Source organism: Tetrao urogallus (genome assembly GCF_951394365.1).
Source record: "Tetrao urogallus genome assembly, chromosome: 7".
NCBI classification, from domain to species: domain Eukaryota; kingdom Metazoa; phylum Chordata; class Aves; order Galliformes; family Phasianidae; genus Tetrao; species Tetrao urogallus.
The window spans coordinates 7,935,058-7,955,892 of NC_136820.1; the positions used below are offsets into that span (position 1 = coordinate 7,935,058).

Below are 20,835 nucleotides of genomic sequence, written 5' to 3' on the forward strand. Positions count from 1 at the left end.
CACTCACTCCATTTAAAAAGATTTTACTTAAAGCATTATCACATGTAACAACTGCAGTATTCTTGGTACTTCATTCTCTTAGTATCCTAAGCAAAGTCTCCATTGATTGAATCAAGGAGGGACAGGTCTGTTTAGCTTACCATCAAACATACAGAATACAACCACCACATGACATGGAAATTCTGTCAATGATGAAATTAATAAACTGCATTATACAAATCGTTCAGTAACTTCAGTCTGCAAATGAAATACAGAAGATATCACAGGAATGCAACTTTGTGTATCTTTGACAAATAGTCATTTGGATATTATAGACATAAATACAACTTCAAAAGTCTCGTTTTTGTGACCTTTTAGAAGTCAAGTTGCAGACTTCAACGTAAAATACATATAGGACGTACTCAGGAAAATCTAAACCCATGAAACAGTTTATGTAATGTTTTCCAAAAAGTCAGCCTTCCTAAAATTGGAATACTCGCAGAGGGGGGAATGATCCAGACTTCTAGCCTTTAAAAGCCTAGTGGACTGTCCAGTTTAATCATTTCTTAGAAGGGGTGGATGAGCTGCAACGTTCTGCAGTTTCTAAAATTTACATGCTGCAGCTCACATGACTGCCCTGTTTCATTAAATTTTTATCAAAGTTTTATCTACAGAATCCATCAGGACATGAAATGGACACGATAATGACAAGAGAACTTCTTTGAGACAGAAAGATGCAACCCAGGAACACATAAGGCACCCATACAGGCTGAGCCAATCACATACAAAGCAGCTTTGCACGAAAGGACATGGGGATCCTGTTGAGCACCATTTTGAACACACCTCCAAGCAGGAGGCTTTGAGGATACACCAGCAAGTTAAAATATCTGAAGGAAGTAAGGACAATAGATTCTCCCCAGCAGGGCCCAACAACAGGAAAACAGGTGTTTCCCAACACCAAACTAGAGTGGTTATGAAGCCCCTTTACCTGTAGGCAGTCAAAACTCAAATGGGCAATGCCAGGAAATGCCTGGTGTAGCTGACCCTGTTTTCAGCAGTGGGTTGGACTAGGCAATCTCCAGAGTTTGCTTCCAACCTCAGCTAGCCAATTTTATGAATAAGAATTTTATTTTTATAAAGTGATTTCATGAAGTAAAATTTGGCAACTATAGCACATTACTAAATAAAAATAGCCTAATGAATATTTAAGAGTGGTTTACCTAGCAGCCCACAGTTCCAATGCAACCTGCAGACCATTCCAACTATCCTACTGAGCATCTTTTCCCAGGAGAGAAGGGATTACACAGTCTGGGCACCAAACAACCAAAACTAAACGCACCCACTCTGTGAGCTCAAAGCTCGACAGACATGGAAAACAAACAAATATGTGATGCTCTGGTGGTATGCAACCTGGGGATGTTTCATACACCTTGATCCTTACAGCCATAATGGTTATGGAAAAGTTAGTCTTTGGACTAGGATGAGCCTTGGCTTAATCACACCTGGAGCTATGCTACTGGTCAGGAGTAAGACTTTTTGTCCAATGAATTCTTATCCTGATGCTTGTGTCTGTGTGAGGAAGGCATGGTTGAGAAAGTTCATCTCTTCTGTAAATACCTTGAAAGTTACTGACAAAAAACCCAACCCAACAAACACAAAACAACACAGTATAAATAACAATACCAAGTATTCAAACTTTGGCATGAATAACAAAACACATGAAAATAATATATTGTGGGTATTTTTGTTAGGATTTCCTTCTGAATTGTTCTTTGATTGTAATTTTTGTATAGGAATGAGGAACAATAATTTCAGGGAGGGATGAGGGAAAATTAAATATGAATCACTGATACTTCTAAACATTTGGCTTTGGTAATTTGTTAATCAAGAGTGAGTTTAAACAAGGCTTCAACTTCAAGGAAAATACAGCTCCAAATGGAATTAGATCTTGATAAGTTAAACAGCAGATTCTAAAGAGAGGCTTAAGAGTATACATATTAAAAAAAAACAAAAACAAAATGAAACAAACAGCTGGTCAAGCATGATCCTGAGTTGTGTAAGTCACCATTACATCCTCTTTAGCTGTTACTCCTGCTTTAAATGCTCACTGCTTTTATTTGTTCCAATATAACTAATCCATTGCAACAAGCATGTTTGTAACCAAGTGATACTATTCATATTGAATCAATGCTGAAGCAGTACATTTGTAAGGAAGTCCCAGTTGTTCAAGCACAAACCTTAAACAAAGTATTTCCTTTTCATAATGCCTGAATTTTACTCACTATCTTGGCAAAGTGGATTTTCCATTCCCAAATCTCCTCTTCTGCATTAGTACCATACATAAAGGCACTCATACAGTTTTCAGTTTGTGTTCTTACAGCCTCTCGCATTTTAAGAAGAAATTCCATTTCAAACAATTCTGTTCCAAACATCCAATTTTAAGATTATTCTTGCACTTGTTTATGAACAAACCCAAATCACTTAACTTAAACATTAAATAGAAACTGGCAACTACCTCCTCCAGTTACAAATGACCAAACTTGTTTGATACGAGCAATCATTTTTGACTGCTCAGTACCTCTTACAAATTTCCCAATATAGGAAACTCCACTATATAAAGATAAGGGCAATATATTTATTAACCATAAATATGGAGACTGAAGTTGATAGTAAGCAAAGAAGAACAGTAAGACTGGGAACAGCACATCTAAATCCAGACTCAGGCTTGTAGAGTCACATACCCATTTCCAGTGGTCCTTAACCACAAAGACCTGATTAGAAAAGCAAACAAATGATCAGAGTGAACTGGGCATGGGACAAGATAGAGCTCTCAGGGAAGTGATTACATAGTTTGATCTTCAGCCTGGAAAACAATAGAATTTTAATAATTAAGACTATGTCTTAGTAAGCATTTTAGAAAAGTTTTATGGACTTATCAGCCATTGATAAATAATACCACAACACCAGTGTTAATTTTGTTTAACATGCTTTGTCCATTAATAAAATAGCCATTTGGTTTTCTCTGTACCCTCATGATTCTCATGGTAGCACACCTAATCTCAAGTAAACACTGAGGATACAAGTTGCAATTGTCAGATTAATCCGCTTTTGTTAGAAAACCTTCCAATTATTCTCAAGTGGGAACTGACTTCAAAATCTTTCAGTGATTTACCTCGAATTCAGAAAAGAGCTTCTGCTACATCCAAGAAAACAAGACTTGATCAATAGCCTGGCTGGTGGTCAATGAACTCCCTTCGGAATATGGAAAAGATCTCACATTGATCTTCTGTGTGCCAGCCAGTGGTTTAACGTGTGCTATGAATGAGGGAAAAAAGCTGAGGAAGAAAAAATGGCTAAACACGGTTTTAAAAGTTACAGTTTTGCTCAAATTAGATGGGAAGTTTCAAAATCAGGAAGACTGCTGTGTTATTGAGAAAAACACCAACAGAAAGCAACATGGAGTAATATAAACAAAAGCAGCATGAAAATGCATAATACCTTATTAGCCAATCCACAACCTGCATATTCTTATTTACAAGGACAGGTGCTGCTGGAGGACAACTACTGAGTTCCTCTCCTAACTTGGGTCCCAAAACTTTTCTTCTTTTGTATCAGACTGAATGCTTAAATTTGAAGTCTGATGACTGAGACCTATTATTCAAGCACGGGAACCCTTCAAGTACTGTTTATAGCAGAAGTCATAACTTCTACATTTAAGGTACAATTCATGAACATCAGAAGTTCGTTGGCATGAAGGAAATGGTTCAAGTGACCAAAAGTAAACATCTCTACTGCTGACAACATAGCCAATTTTCATTTCTTGAGTAGCTGGAATAAATGCAGGAATAACAAACAGGAATAAAAAAAGCCCACAAAAAGCCAAAACCATTATAATCTCCTGGGGCAATTTTTCAAAATAAAGTAAAAGTTAAAGAAAACAAGATAAGCAGATACATGCTTTTACATATGCATGAATAGTACTTGTTTTTCCCCACAGCTTATGTTTACAGGTCCTCAATACTTCCACGGTAACAAAAATTGCTTATATAATCATTGCCTTGTTTTACAATTCAGCTTCTGAAGCTGCCATTCTTGTATCAAATCTTCTAGCATGGAAAGCTAGCACAGGTGCTTACTTTAACCTCAGAGTACATGATCACTGAAATAAATGAGTACGTTTTAAAGAGTGGTAGTATTCCTTAAGCCTGCCAACAAATAAATGTTTCTCAACATTAATGAAAATATTGGCTAGCTTTTTACAGTCAAACTACTTAAATACTCAATGCAAGTGAGAATAAGACCAACCCTTGCAACACTCTGCTTTACCATTTGTATCCAGATATTAACCACCTTTTTCCATGTGTCAAGTTTTAGTGTTTTTTTAATATTTAAAACAAAGCTGAAGAATTTTCCAATAGTTTCACTGTGATGTAAGCAAGAGAAAAGCTACACGCATTTGATGACACTTCACATTTACTATTCATCTCCTGTGCTGAAAGCAAAATGTTTCCACTGCAACTGATTTACTCTTCTTAATTTAAGGGTAGACTGCACAGTTAATATGACAAAAATTAGGATGTTAATTACACTCAACACAGCAATACTGAACCTGTTCTGTCACATTACTTTTAAAACATGTTGCAACATAAATGGTTTTAGGTTTTGAAAGACATTTAAGCTCAGGCTTACAAAAGCATTTACGTTTTCAAGCATAAAACAAATTCCCCACAGATAAGCCTTTCTTTAGACACTGACGTTAAGACAGTCCCACAAAGAAAGCTAAGGCACACCATGTAATTACTACGTCGTTTCAGAATAAAACATGTTTGCTATCTCATTTTCTAAAGTACATCAACAAATTCTGATGAACTATGTTGATAGGATGCTTAGCACCAGTAACAGTGGAAATCACAGTTATTTCCATAGAAAACAGTCCTACTGCTAGAAAAGAACTGCTTCAGATTCAGAGATATGGCATGAGTGCAAGAAGCAGTGTTATTAGAATTTGTGTTTAGGGTATTATTTGGTTCATTTACTCACATTTTCCAAACAGTTCTACAAGGCTAATTTACAATTTCAGCACCACACAGAACTGGTACTTTGGAACAAAATGGAAATCTTCCAAAAATCCAATTCCTTTAACAAAAGGCTGTTGCTTTAACATCACCAAGTGAACACTGTGATAGTACAGGCACTACAAGAAGGAATAACATTCTAGAAACACATTCCGAATAAACAAGAATGCAACACATCATTGCTTCAGATATTATCCAACATCAAATCAGACAGGAAGCAATAATGTACATGCTCCTCTTTAGTGTATTAATAAATCAGCTCAGTTTTAATAACACCATCACTAAGAACTGTAATTGCACCATTATATGCAAACATTTCTTTCTGCGCTAAGAGAGGACTGTAATGAAAACTATAGGCAGGTAGAGAAGACACTGCTGAGCAGGTTCAGTTCTACCTCTCACGTAGTCACATTCAGTTAAGCAGTACCTCCATATTTTGCAGTTTGCACGTGCTCAATTTGTTCAAGGTTGCTTTCATGTGAAGACATCCATCTGTACCTCAACCATGGGCTAAGCTTACTGATCTTGATGTTGTCGCTAATGTGATCTACTCACACAGTAGCAAAGGAATGGCTGGCCAAATGATTACAGCAAGTAAAATCCTGTTCTTGGTTGTGCCACGTATAACACAGAATGACAATAAGGGTGACTGGCAGTGCTTTTCACTGCAGTGAATTTTTGAAAGCTTTGAAGTTATATTTGTTTGTTATAACAAAGCTTGTAACAAGAAGAGTGAGTAACCATCATAGGGAATTACATTAGAGAAGGGATCATACACTCTTCAGACGGACAAACACCATGTAGTACAGAAAAGAGTTATACATATAACTATATATAACTATATATATAGTTATATATATAACTATATATATATATACTAAAGATGTGGACGTTATTTCACTTTTTCTAATATGCAACAAAAACATCACTATTAAATTACATCATCCATAGTATAATGTAATTTGAACAGATTAAAACAACTCAAGAGCAACCAAAAGAAAACAGGTTCACAAATCCCAAAATCTAACAGACATGCTGCCATTTATTTCAAGAATGAATAGCATGTTGTGGTTTGTAAGCCACACAAGCAGTAAATTATCCTAACATTTTTACTTCGTAAGATGTTATCTTGAATTACCTTAACAGAAGTTCTTTGGGCAATTTTTTGTTAATAAGGGCTTCATCATTATTTGAGAAAACCTGGAAACAGAAAGAAAAAAATTATTTAAAAAGACCAACAAGAAAAACTGCCTTTAGAGAGTCTTTTCACCTTCTTTATAGGTGATTAACTCTTTTTAATTACCATTAATGCAAGTTTTCAACATATTATTTGGTAACCCTACAAATGATTTCAGTACACATGATGTAGCCACGCATACACTTGCTCTTTCTTTGTGCTAAAATTTAACTGCACAAAACTTATGGAGCCACTATGTAATCATCAAACAGAAAGAAACACACCCCAAAAAGAAGTACTTTAGGTAGCAGTAAAAGATTCAGCCATAGAATGACACATATAAACATGCACTATTGGCACGTTTTAGAACCATTCCATTACAGAAAGTGGACATGTTTTATACTGTGTGTTCCATACAGTTCTACACTCTTTGGCACAAGTACATGACAATTGAGAAACTATACTAACATCTTGATTTAAAGAACTTGCTGCCATAGTAGTATGGCAGCAAGAGTATATGACATTTCAAGAAATGCTACAAGAATAAACCAAAGTGCCTCTCACCCAGAATTTCCTACTACTGATGCATCTCCCAAGAAAACATTCAGTTCCACCATCAAGATTACAAGATTAGAAAGCTGGGATTTCCTTGTAGCTGCCATGAAGAACCTTCCTTCTCTTCCAGTATGTGTAAGGAAGACTTCAGATCTAATTGTACACCACTGTTTCTCAGTTTTGATATCACAACAAAAGCCACTTTTTGCACCCACCTTTTTGCACAACAAACAGGCTATCCACACATCTAAGAATAATAAAGCTAAATTTCAACAGGACCAACAAGTTTAATTAAGCTTCCTTTTTGTGCAAATGGAACAATACAGTTACCATAGACTCAAATCTCAAATCATGTGCGTTTGTACTCCAAAAGTATAACCCTAACTCCTTCTCAGAAGACACACTATTTGCTTTAGCAGTTCCACACAGCTGACCACAGGTTTGCACTGAACTGCCCTACATCTAATACCCATTGCTATCTGTATTTTCACCCTTTATGTTGAAATACACCACATACATCACTGGTCTCAGAACTAGTTGACTGCTTCCAAGCACTGAAATTGATAATTTATGGATTTATGTGCACATTCGCCATTTAATATTACGTGTTACTCACAGCTTGTAGGTCATAGCATGGGAACAGTACACACTAGGATTTCTTCTCTTTAGAGAAACAGTCAAAACAAAGGCTTAGTTGTAGTTACTGTTGCATCACTTTGAAAACGGATACACGCCATCCTCACAGAGCTCAAGATCACCAAGGTGATGGTGGTAATATTCTTGTGCATTACAGTTAAAAAATAAGTCAAAAAAGGAAGTTACCTCCAAGAGCACACACAAGGTCTGTGGTAAAACAGACAAGTGAACTTAGATCTCATAATTCTGGTCCAGTATCCAAAGATTCAGTACCACAGACCACTACAAATCCTCTTTCAACTTCATCACCCTACAGTTGTAGATGCTTCCTCAAAAGCTTTGATATGCATCTAAACTGTACTTTCCATTTATATGCATAAATATGTTTTAAAATATAGCTACTCTGCAGACTCTTTCTAGTTTACAAGCAGTTTATCCTTTTGCCAGAACAAAATCTATTATTATCCTTCCTCTTTTTAAGCTGGAGACTGCCAGATATACAATAACAAGCACATATGCTCACTATGTTATTAAGTTAATGAGCTATGAGCAAATTACTATCTAATAAAAACAGATACAATGCATGCTCAAGCTGATATCTGCAGCATAAGCTTCCTTTATGTACTGATCACAACCCTCTGGCTGCAACCTTCCAACTAATTCCTCACCCAACAGTCTGACCTTCCAAGCCATCTCTCTCCAATTTACAGATAAGGATGTAGTGTAGAACCATGTCAAAGGCCTTGCAGAAGTTCGTGTAGATGACACCAGTTGCCCTTCCTTTGCTCACTGATGCTGTCACTCATTGCAGAAGGCCATCAGATTGGTCAGGCACAATCTGTCCTTGGTGAAGCCATGCTGGCTGTCTTGGATCACCTCCTTGTCTCCCATGTGCCTTAACATGCCTTCCAGGAGGATCTGTTCCATGATCTTCCCAGGCTCACTGGTCTGTAGTTCTTCATTTCTTTCTCCCTTTCTTAAAAATTGAAGCAAACTTTCTCTTTTTTCCAGTCACCAGGGACTATGCTGATAGCCAAGACTTTTCAAACGTAATGGATAGCAGCTTGGCAAACACATCAGCCAGCTCCCTCAAGACCTGGCATGCACATCATCAGGCCCCATAGATTTATAAACATCCAGTCTCACAAATCAGTCTCAGACTTACTCTTCTCTTACAGTGGGAGGGATTTTGCCTCCTCAGGCCCCACCTAGAAGTTCAGAGACACAAGAGAGATGAGAAGCTTGGCTGACAGAAGCAAGGAACTCAACGAGTACCACACCCTTCTCCATGCCTGCTGTAGCCAGTTTTCCCTTCTTATTTATCAGAGGGGGTACACTCTTTTGGATTGTCTCTTCTGAACAACGTACATGTAGAATCCCTTGTTAATCTTCCCATCCCCCATCAAGGGCAGTTCTATCTGTGCCTTGGCTTTCACAATCCCATCTCTGCATATCTGGAGGGCATTCCTGTATTCTTCCCAGGCCACATGTCCCTGCTTCCACTGTCTGTGTCCTTAACTCCCAGTTCAATCAGCTCAGCCATGCCAGTTTCCTGCCTCCTCTGCTTTTTTTCCTATACAGATGGACAGAGCTCTTATGCTCTCAAAAAGGTATCCTTAATTAGCTGCCAGCTCTGCTCCTTTATCTCTAAAGACAACTTCCCAGGGGACTTCATCCAGCAATTCCTTCAGCAGCCTGAAGTTCAGTCCTGAAATTCAGCGTCCTGACTGCATTTTGCCAGGTCCAGCTTCCTCAAGATCACAGACTGTACCAGGGCACAGTCACTGCTGCCCAGAATGCCTCCAATCTTAATCTCTTTAATGAGGGTTGGTGAGCACCAGGTCCAGTAACGCTTCTTCTCTGGTCACTTTGTCTAATGCCTGGGCCAGGAATTTAAATTGTGCATTAAAAAGCAAAATCATTACAAATCATAGCACAGATTTTTGGGAATGCTTAGTATTTTCCTCTTGTGGGAAAGCTGAAAATCTAAACCTACAACTGAACCATACTCCTGGCAACTCTTATGGGAAAAAGACCTATAATCTTTGTTTACATAAGATATAGTTAGAATTTAAAGTTGGAATGGCAGACTATGTTAAATAAATGAACTAAGTATGACCTGTATGTTTGCATTTAGGAATCCAAATTAAACTGAAAAAAAATTTTAAACAGCAGCTTTTACTCCTCCTTTTAGGAAGTAAGCAACACCAAGTACCGTGCCTCTAACATAAGTCGCAGATGAGGCCACAAACAGATTCAAAGCTGTTTTCTCTCATACACTTCTACACGTTCACGTATGCGCTGGCTATAGTTACCACACCATCAAGTATTGTTTTCATAGAATTAGCATATTTAAATAAGCAGATTAGCTTCTAGAATGATAATGCATTTGCAAGTCAGAAGACGGCACCGTCTTTATTGGCTCTTCAGTACTAGATTTTGGCCAAATGAAGAGCAGACATAGGATAAGATGTTGGAGTCTTTTAGACGAAACTACGTAACGCGAATTTGACAGTATGCAACTGGAATCAAAAGAGAATGTGCAGAGGAGACAATGTATTTCTTTGAAGATCTCCTGATGATCTGAAACTGCCATTTATCACAGAATTTGCTACTGAAGTAATTACCATACATGCATGTATCACCTCTCTGAGGTAAACAATACTGCCTACTAAATTTTTAAACCGTGACTTTGCTACCTCTCTATTTGAAAAAAATAGAGAAAACCTGCCAAGGAAGTGTTCATCAAACGCTGTGAAAATATTTAATAACCTTGACAAATCTATTTTTCCTTATAGTTAGAAAGCACTGACAACTTTTTCTCTCACTGAAACTTTTTCTCTCAGAGTGGTCAGGCACTGGAATGGCTGCCCAGGGAGGTGGTGGAGTCACTGTCCCTGGCAGTGTTCAAGAGGCATCCAGGCGAGGAGCTGTGAGATGTGGTTTAGTGCTTGTGGTGGCAATGGTGATGAGGAGACGGTCGGACTGGATGATCTTACAGGTCGTTTCCAACCTTGTGATTTTATGATGGACAATTACATGCCCTTAAAATACCTGTATGCAGTAATATTACAAAATAATTGTGGATGTAGAAGGACTATTTCTTCTTTCCTTGCTTTTGCACTTGATTGCAAGTTTGACTGCGTTAGCAACAGGGTATGTAAGACTCCAGAAAAGTGTGCTTTTAACTGTACAAAACTTTGAAATATAACATCAAATCAGTGAAGAATGAAAGAGAAGAGGTGACACTGAACATCTGCAACAGAATGCTGCTCTAAAACCAGCTCCAAATTTCCAGTAAGCACAGGAGATACAAAAAATGTCTATGTGCTGAAAGGAGTTAGGGAAACAACACAAACCCACAACGGAACCCTGTAACAGTGCTTCACCTCATCTTCTTTCTGACAACTAATTGCACAATCTTGGGCCGTTTCTCACAATCCTGATCTTCCATTATAGCACCTCTGTACATAAAAGACTGGTTACAGTAAGCTAGAAAATGAGTATTTCCTTAAGAAGACCTGATAGTTGCTTACACTAAAAAAAATAAAAATAAAATTGCTCTCCAATTCCTGCAGAGCAGGATCCTCCTCAGTAGGGAGCAGGTTGTCATCCAGCTTGAAGGTTGTACCGACACGTCTTTTGAGCTGGGGAGGTTTCTCTCCAGCACTCAGAGGATACTCCATTGGCTTCTTCTGGAACTCTTTTTTTTCTTTTTATTGCTTCACTGCATATAAATAGAGCATATATACACATTGTGCAAATAGATCAAATCCAGAAAGAATGATCTCATCTTTTGTTTCCTCTTCCATATTATGAAATGTAATGATTACCACCAGTCCCAGAAAATAACTTCCCCATACATCACAGTTAGCTTGTTAGCATTAAAAGCATCCACGTGTTATTCTCTTGTGGTCTAACAGTGATAAAGCTCTCCTGTTTACACCAGAATTACTGAGTTGAAGCAATCTCTTTTTGGTGGGATTGCACACACACGATTTTGTACCCCGCTGGCAAGGACCTGTGGTATGAGGAACCTGTTTCTTGGATGACATGCTTGATCACATGAGGAATGAGTTGGCCCGAGAAAGCCAGCACAGCTTCACGAGGGGAAGGTTATGCTTGACCAATCTGGTGGCCTTCTATGATGGAGTGATGGCATCAGTGGACAAGGGAAAGGCGACCGATGTCATTTACCTGGACTTGAGCAAGGCCTTTGACACGGTCCCCCACCACATCCTTATCTCCAAATTGGAGGGGTGTGGATTTGATGGGTGAGCCACTTGATGGATGAGAAACTGGTTGAAATGCCGCAGACAGAGGGTGGTCATCAGTGGCTCCATGTCCAGGTGGAGGTGGGTAACGAGCGGCATCCCCCAGGGGTCTGTCTTGGGACATCGATGATGGAATCGAGTGCACCCTCAGCAAGTTTGCTGACGACACCAAGCTGAGTGGTGCAGTTGACACAGGAGAAGGAAGGGATGCCATTCAGGGGGACCTCAACAGGCTTGAAAGGTGGGCCAGGGTGAACCTGATGAGGTTCAACACAGCAAAGTGCAGAGTTTTGCACTTGGGCATGGAAGGCAAATAGTATCCTGGGCTCCATCAGAAAAGCGGTGGCCAGCAGGGACAGGGAGGTGATTGTCCCCTCTACTCTGCTCTTGTGAGGCCCCATCTGCAGTACTGTGTCCAGGTCTGGAGCCCCCAGTACAAGAAAGACAGGGAGCTGTTGGAGAGGGTCCAGAGGAGGGCCACAAAGATGATCAGGGGACTGGAGCACCTACCCTATGAAGAAAGGCTGAGGGAGCTGGGCTTGTTCAGCCTGGAGAAAAGAAGGCTGTGAGGTGACCTCATTGCAGCCTTTCAGTACCTAAAGGAAGCCTACAAACAAGAGGGGAGCCAACTCTTTGAAACAGTGGATAATAGCAGGACAAGGGGAAATGGTTTTTAAGTTGAGGGAGGGTAGATTTAGGTTGGATGTCAGGGGGAAGTTCTTTACCAAGAGAGTGGTGAGGTACTGGAACACAACCAGAGAGGTTGTGGATGCCCCATCCCTGGAGGTGTTCAGGGCCAGATTGGATGGGACCCTGGGCAACCTGGTCTGGTATTAAATGGGGAGATTGGTGGCCCTGCATGTGGCAGGGGGTTGGAGATTCATGATCCTTGAGGTCCCTCCCAACCCTGACCATTCTGTGATTCTGTGATGATCAAAAACGTAATTTTTTCCATGAACAAACAAAGGAATATTCATTCTGGTTTATCATGTTTATCTAAATAATTCAGAAATTCCACGTGACTAATATTTTCAACATCAAAAGACAGTCATGCTATTAATTCTGTTGAAAGTTTTTTTTTTTTGGTTTGTTTTTTTAAGGGATGCATTTTCAGTTGTGATTTAATCGACTCTTCAATAAAGGACTATTTCTTTAGCAGATGAAACCATTTTGTTAGCAGCTCAGCCATTATGGCTTAGTTCCACAGAGATAGTTATGTATTTAATTTCCACTGAAATCAGAATAAATGAGGATTTTCAACATGCCAACTCTTAAAAAGGAGGTTCTCAAAAACAACTTTGCTCATTATAATGCTAAAGCGAGCATTTTTGAGTAAACACAGGTTTGGGAGAGAAGATGACAGAGACTCCAAAGAAAAATCAGTAAAAAGAGAAGATGGATGGACAACGAGGTTGAATTATTTAACAAACCAGTAATAAAACCCAAGGGTGGGTCATTGTCACCAAAGGAGACAGTAGTTCAGAATTAAATCCATTAATTTCCCTTCCCCTACTGTTGACACAGCAGACATACTAGTTAAGCTGTGAACATTTCCATATGTTAAAAGCATCATGTCTTTCAGGTTTCCACTTGTAAGAACAGCATTTTAGTACTATGTATGCAGTAAGAGGCACCATAAGATGTTTTAAAAGAAAATCCTTACAAAAGACAACTGAGGTTTTACCCAGTTCCTCCTATGTGCAGATTTTTGCACCCCAATGCAAATCCCACCAACCTGCAGCACATCTTTCCTCCTCAGTGGAACTGTTCAAGTGTTGCCCATATAATTTTGCCTTCACCATAAAACTGAAACTACCTTTTGCTATAGCAGAAAGAAAGCCAGAGCAGCTTATGAGAGCTCTAATGTCATCAGTGGCATGCTAAAAAGTTTTTTTCATTTAGCTACACGAGAAAAATGAAGGAGGAAGAGAAGTGTAAACGGTTATACTTGATAAGCAATTTAGGTTTATCTCACGTTACTCTATAAGCTATTTCCTAATAGTCAGAGAATAGCTGCTATTTGGTGCTTCCTCTGGAAATGTACAATTAATGCACTAGAGTAAGGCAGACAAGGAGAATCATTTAGCACCACTTAAGTAGCAAAATGTAATTGTATCTAGGCAACAAAGCAGTGTTAGACGGCAGAATGGATAAGCATTGCTATCAGGACTGAAATAGGTGATACCAAAGACAACAGAACCCACGGTAAAGCTTTCTGTACAGTCAAGGACACAAAAAAGAGCAACACAAAAGGCAGTGCCGTCTCAAACTACTGCCACCTACAGCAGAGTCAGACCGGCAGCCTTTTACTTCAATACTGTATCCTGCCATGCTCCAGCTGTGCTTTGCCTCCAGCTTTGACTCTACACACTTTTACACCCCAGCCATGCTGCTTACCATGGCAGCTAACCACTCTCCCCAGAGCACAGCACACTGTCTTCTGCAGGCCCTCAGCTTCCTCCTCACTGCCAGATGCCGACTGGATCTTTCCTCTTCCAGAAGTGTGACAAATGTCCTGATGAAAAACAACAGCTCATACGAAAGCCTTTTGTGTTGATGTTATGAATAATTACAACTCATCTTCACAGATTAAGACAAAGCACAGCCAGGAATCTCTGTGTCCTTACCCAGTGCTTATCACTGTCCCAGGGCTGCCCATAAGGGCCATACTCCTTTCAAAGTTTCCCCAAGCAAGCTCTGTCCAACATAATAAAACTCATCAGGCAGATGCAGCTAGCCACACTACCCGCTTTACTGCTTGGTTTTCTTCCAGCAAAGCCATCATTCTCATTTCACCAGCGCTGGCATTCAGAGCACATCACTGACATTTTACTGGAGAGCACCACCCTGGCTCTTGCAAGGCCCTGTACCCACTGAGTAGCAATGAAGGTCAGCACTCATCTCTGCAGCCAAAACTCCACCTCAAAGCCTTCGGCCACCCCAACTCAGATGCCTTGTTGCAGGGAGCAGGAGGTGCCTGAGGTCGCCCTGTCTGCTGCCTTGTGTTCCCCAGCTTCTTCTCAGTTAACCAAGCAGCTGACAGCACCCCTTCTTGCACACTCTTCAAAATAGTAGCCGCTTCCAGCCAAATGTATTTGGAACTATCAAGCATTTTTAAGAGTATGGCTTAATCTGATTGTGTGCAGTAATTATTAAGGCTTAATAAGTAGGTTACCCAAACTTGTCAGTTGAGCTGACTATCTCTTTAAGCAAGACCTGCCTTTTCTCCTGGAAAGTCACCAAAGAGAGAGCAGTCCTCTGAATTAGCCCCACGTACTAAGCAGACTAGCACAATCTGCTGTCTCACCACCACCGTTATTTAAAGTGCTGTGACATTTCTTCAAATGGTTATTTCATTGTAAATTCTGAGACAAATCAAAGAGGCACAGAACGCAAAGATGCAGAATTTTTTCCTGTATCATGGCCAATATTTCTGAGGATGCAGGCTGTCCTCAGCTAACTTGAGTGTGGTAGCTCCTACACTAATTATGTTAAGAATAACAAAGGGGAAATCTGATGGTTGGTAGAATCAGATTGACCTCACTAAATGCAAGTCTAAAATTCATTTGAAAGATAGCTTTTTGTCAATACTCTCTATTGTGTAACTGGTGTTTTGTAGTCTTCATGATTAAGCCCTATACCTAACCAACAGAAACAGGTTTTGCATTACTATTTGGAAAAACAAAATATTTCCAAGTTTTGCTTCTCCCATGATACAAGTCTTCAATTTCATACACTTAGAGACAGGAGCAACACCGGCAGACAATTAACTCTCTGTTCAGATTATGATCCATTAGTTCATCCTTTTTCTTCTGAAGTGCCTTGTTCGAACCACTACCAGAGATGGCAGAAGAAACACATGTACAATGTGTTTGTACAACATGAAACAAGTACATGAGTGTATGGGAACTGCTGCATCACGGCCTGAGCCTCTGATTGAGCACCTGAGGCGAGCACTGAGTCAGCCATGGAACACAGGTGAAGGCAATTCAGCTGTGTGATGGAAGGGGTGGAGCCTGGCTGCACCTCTCCTAGACCCATTTAAGAGCTGACTGCCAGTGGGAAGGATCTCTTCTGAAGATCCCTCCTTTGGAGCTTTACAGTGAGCCCAAGACAAGGGTAAGTACTCTATCTATTCTCTTTTTGGTATAATAATCTGCTTAGCCAAACTCTCTTGTTTATTTCATAGTTGTAACATCTGCATATTTGCTGATGATACAACTATGCCTGGCAAATATTTTCTTCAGGTAGTTTGTATGTTTTGTTGCTGGTGCTGGGTTTGTTGGTTTTCTGTTTGTTTGGTCTTTTCCCCCTTCTATAAAATATTTTAAGGGCTGTATTTTGCTTTCTTCTTCATTACGTCTCTTTAAGATAATAGATTTCCAAGCACAAACAGTATATAATGAAGCATTCATAGGTTATTCCTTTGAAAATGAAGCTTTCAACTGATGTAGTCTTCAGATTTGATTGTTACAACAGACTGTAGGGAAACCCAGATAGTCTGCTTTGCAGGTTTCAAGGGCAACAGATCTGTGAAGGAAAGTAAGTAGACAGACAAATGGTTGTGTTGACTGTAGCCCATTACAAAGCTAGATGATCTTTCAGGTTCTGCATCTTTCAGTGCTTTCTTCTTGAGCAGGAGAGCAACAAATCCTTCTCCAGCATTAAACCAATTCAAATGCACTTTGCCAAGTTCCAAGGACAAAGCACTGGCGAAAGGTACCTTTTCCAACCTGAGCAATTCTATGATTATTTGAATATTCAAGTAACTCTGAGTCTCTAAGCAGAAAGACTGAAAGGAATTAAATGCATCATTCACAGGGACTGTGCAATCATACTAAAATTCATCTTGTGGCAAAAATAGTCTCTTGTTTTCACACGCTCTATAGAATCATGCTGCAATAAACATTGTAGACGTTCATACTGTGACACATTTTTGGAAAACAGTGTGAGAAAAGCTGTTACCTATTTGCTTAAATACAGTGGTATTTGGCTGTAGACAGCCTTTGTTTCAGCCATCCAAATTTAATCCAATCACAGGTTCATCGAAGCCCTTAGGAGTTCATCTTTCAAAATTCCTGCTCTGAATCATCATGTCAGCCCATAGTTGTTTTTAGTGCCATACATATGACTAGTTTTATTCCTACTCTCCACTATTTTAACCTACAGACTAACACTAAACTGACTGCAGTGCAATGGAGAGCAAGCGTACAAACCCAGAAATTCTTCTGCAGGTTGGTTTCTCTAGTTTACACCACTCTTCTTTGGATTGATACAGTCCTCCATTGGTCTTGGTCTGGAAGGCCAAATCTTTCCAATATGTCAAATATTTCTAGTGACACCAGCTCACACTGTAAATGTAATTATGGCTTAAGCCCTGTTTGTATGGCTGAAGCAGAATCTCTAAACACCTTTGAGAGCAATTTTGAATACTGTTTTTTTCCCCAAGCATAACTGTTCTTCAAAATTATATTAGAAGATGTAATTAATCATAGAAATGACTCTAAAGCTTCTACAAAGCTGCTTTAAAGCAGTGCTTGATCTGCATCATAAACACTATGACAGAACTGATGTTTTTCTTAGCACCGAGTGTGAAATTTTTATTATGAAGAGCAAACCTCCACCAGACAATCTCCCCAGAGCACGATCCAGAAAATAAAAATGACACAAGATGTGTTGCTACTGCACACATATATAATGTGCAATTAATAGCAGTTTTCAGTGGCAAGAGACAAAATTATGTACCTCTCCAAGATCACATGTGGGATTACAACTGACTTCACAGGAAACAGCATTAGAGTAGCATTTCCAAAACACTTTAAACTGTTACAGGAAAGGAAGGCATTTGAACTTCAGAGGAGAAGCTGGACACTCACTGAGTCTCTACTATTTGCCAAAGCTTACAGCTCTTGAATTTCTTTGGAAATAAACAACCTTGATACTTTTGCTTCAGAAGTAGATCAGAGACCATTTTCAGAACTATACATGCACAGATGTTACAGCTGTTATTACCTGGATGTTAACTACATCAAGCAATGATTTGGAAATGCTGTTCCTCAGCGAAGCTCTGACCTCAATTTCAACTTCTGATGACAGAAGAGCATGACATGCTGGTAGAGTTTCATATTTATAATGACTTGATGTCTCGTCTCCTTATTGATTTCAGTTTAGAGAACATATTCAATAACCAGTTCAAAGTAATCAAACTAATGAAAACAGACTTTACTATCTCATCTCTGAAGGAGAGGACAGAAGGATACTAGGACAAAGTACATTGTCAATCAGAGCCCATATTTTGATGCTTGATATCTTGCTGCTGCCATTATGCCCTTTCTTGTAGGCCACACAGCAGCAGTTTGTGGTTGTAAGTAATCATAAACGGGCAAGTACAGGAAGGGGCACACTCCCAGTTCCAGCCCTCCTCTTCAATAAATACAATAGTTTCTCCAGGGTGAAGGTAACAACCCAGATGGAATCACTCAAGAGACTGAAGAGTGTTGACAGGACAGTGAAGGAAATGGGAAAATCATGCAGTTTATAGATTCTGGACTTGCTTTTCTTGAGCAGGTTAGATAATAACTGACAAATCCCTCCTTAAGCACTGAAGTCTCAAATGAAAGTAGCAATGTAAGTTCAAAATAGCTGAGACCATTTTTCCTTGACCATTTAGGTAATTTTGTAACTCTAATCAAAAATACTGAAACTGATCCTAGGGCAGATTCCATCACAGTGTCATTCACAGGGACTTTGTGATCAAAATTAATTTTGCTTCAAAAATAATCCACTTGGTTCCATGCAGTCTTGGGGAATAACATTATACTCAGATTTTTCAGATATTCATAGCATGGTGTATTTTTAGAAAAATCATTCTGAGAAAAATTTGATCTTCAACAAACCATCAGTAAAAATATGTTCAAGCTCAAGAATAATGAGTTTAAACGTCAACAGAAACAGGCAAGTAATTTCTTGATCCTGAAAAAGAAACATGGATTTGACAGAGGAGATAGGAGAGTGCTCTGAGTTCTATCCCTTAGAAAAGTAATCTAATCTTTTCCATTATAACAGTGCATACTGACTTTGAAGTGATGAATCTAAGAACTGCATTCTTAAAAACTCAAGAAATCACTGTTTGTGTTCACCTCTGAAGTTTTACAAGGAATTAAGGTTTCCCACCACATACTATGAAGTTCCAGTGGGAAAGCTGTTTTACAGAAGCTCAGACAGAAGACTGGACTCCAACCCTGCCACGTCCAAATCAAGTTGCTCAATATATCTTGCTCAAGAAGGATCAGAGGTTCTATTTTTTTTTTTTTTTTGGAGCATGCTAGAACATAAAACAAACAAAAATAAATGTATGGAGTATACCGATTACCTCCCTGAAAAGGTTATTAGAAAGAATGCAAATGAGTGTTGTGATTACTGTCTGAACTTAGCTCCAGGCTACCGTTTGAACTCAGAGCGAGAACTCTTTGATTGCACAACTTAATATGGTTTTGTCAAACTTAGCATATCCCTTTCAAGTGTGTTTCTGATTTATGAGAAATATTACCAGAACGATTAGACAAGTTGGTAATTTATAATAACATTGATGCTGTTATTCTAGCTTCTAATTGACAAAACAGATGAAGTACTGTTAATGTATAGCCTTCTGCTGGCGTTCAGATCAATACTGTCACAGTGCCAAGATTAGTACTACTTTACTCCATTAACCTAAAAATAGTTGCTATGCTTCAGTCAAAATTTGACTTCAGTTTCAACTTTCCACATCTGCTAACCCCACACAGTCTCTAATTTTAACAAAGATCGCTAAATCAGTGTTCTATTGCAGTCTACTGTCAAAATAAGCAAGCAATAAGCCAATGGTCTTTCTGATTTGTACAAACACCAGTATTCCCTATATTGAAGTGTCTCATGTTATCTGGTCAAAATGAATCCCTTTTTCATCTTCCTCAGAGTTGAGGTAATGTAAAATGTTTACTTATATCATAAAACACCTCATCAAATATTTTATTCTTTTTGTTTCCATACCTGCAACATGGAATAAATCTGTTTTTATTAAGCTAGCTTTTCAGATCTTCCACATCAGAGAAGCCCCATAGCACACATGAAGGAAAGCCAATGCAGAGCAGGACGTCATCAAGTCACATCACAACCATGTCACCAACACCACACCACCTACAGCCACACTCACTGGTGTTTGCTATCCCTTGTAGCAACATATATTTCCTGTATCCTCTGCTGATCAAGTCTGTCTACTCTAAGTACACAACACTACAGAGAGGTGCACTGCGAGTGCTGGCTACCCATATTATCATTCCTCCTCACGTTTCGCCTCTCAAGGTTGTTTTGCTCAGGTTCAAAATACATGGGTAAGGGACAGAAGGAGCATTATTTGTGCAAACGCAAGAGAGAAATTTAACTTGCGCTGCCACAGAGGAGCATCCCGCTTCCCTCCATAGGGCTTGGCACTCCACCCCAAGCAGGACACCCACAGCTGCCCCATACACATCAAACCAACCTTCTGCCTTGAAACACCGCATCGCCCCACGCGTGAAAGCCTGGCAGCCTTCCCCGTACGCAGCCGCCGCTGCGAAGTGATCGGGCGGCGGTCGCCGAAGTTGAACCCGAAGCCGGGGCTGACGCCGGCACCGTTCCCGAGCCCGGCAGGCCGCTCTCGGCTCCCCGCCACCTGCTGCACGCAGCTCCCCTCGCCCCGCAGCCCCGCACAGAGGCGCTCCGTCGCTCTCCCGCCTCCTCCACACGGCAACGCGCCCGACCCCACGCCCACCGCATACGCACCGCAGCTCTGTTGTGGTTATAAATCCACCTGCGCATACGCATCGATCCACCGCCACGCATGTTTATGTGCACGACCCGCAGCCGCTCGGCGCGCACGGCGGACCGCACACGTATGTGCAGCGCGCACACAGCCGCGGCCACACCCAGCGCTGCACGCCTGTGGAAGTGCCCCCACACAGCGCTGCTCCTCACGCATACACACACACACACACACAGCACCGCCAGCCCAGCCCGCACGCATACACACACACGCACACAGCCCGCCACGCCCTGGCAGCTCCGCACCGCCCTGCCGCGCCGCCGCTCCCCGCCCTGGGCCCGTAGCGTCCGGGCCGAGCCT

General features: G+C 40.2%; 1 protein-coding gene across 1 annotated transcript in view; it reads right to left on the reverse strand.

Moving 5' to 3' along the window:
- Positions 1-20,555, reverse strand: part of FBXL2 (F-box and leucine rich repeat protein 2) — a gene marked incomplete at both ends in the record, with an annotated part of 50,112 nt that extends 29,557 nt beyond the window's left edge. The window contains 2 exons of the mRNA XM_079538474.1: positions 6,193-6,254; positions 20,496-20,555. Coding sequence (XP_079394600.1) covers positions 6,193-6,254; positions 20,496-20,555 — 122 coding nt within the window. The remainder of the gene's footprint in view (positions 1-6,192; positions 6,255-20,495) is intronic.
- Positions 20,556-20,835: the final 280 nt, after the last annotated feature.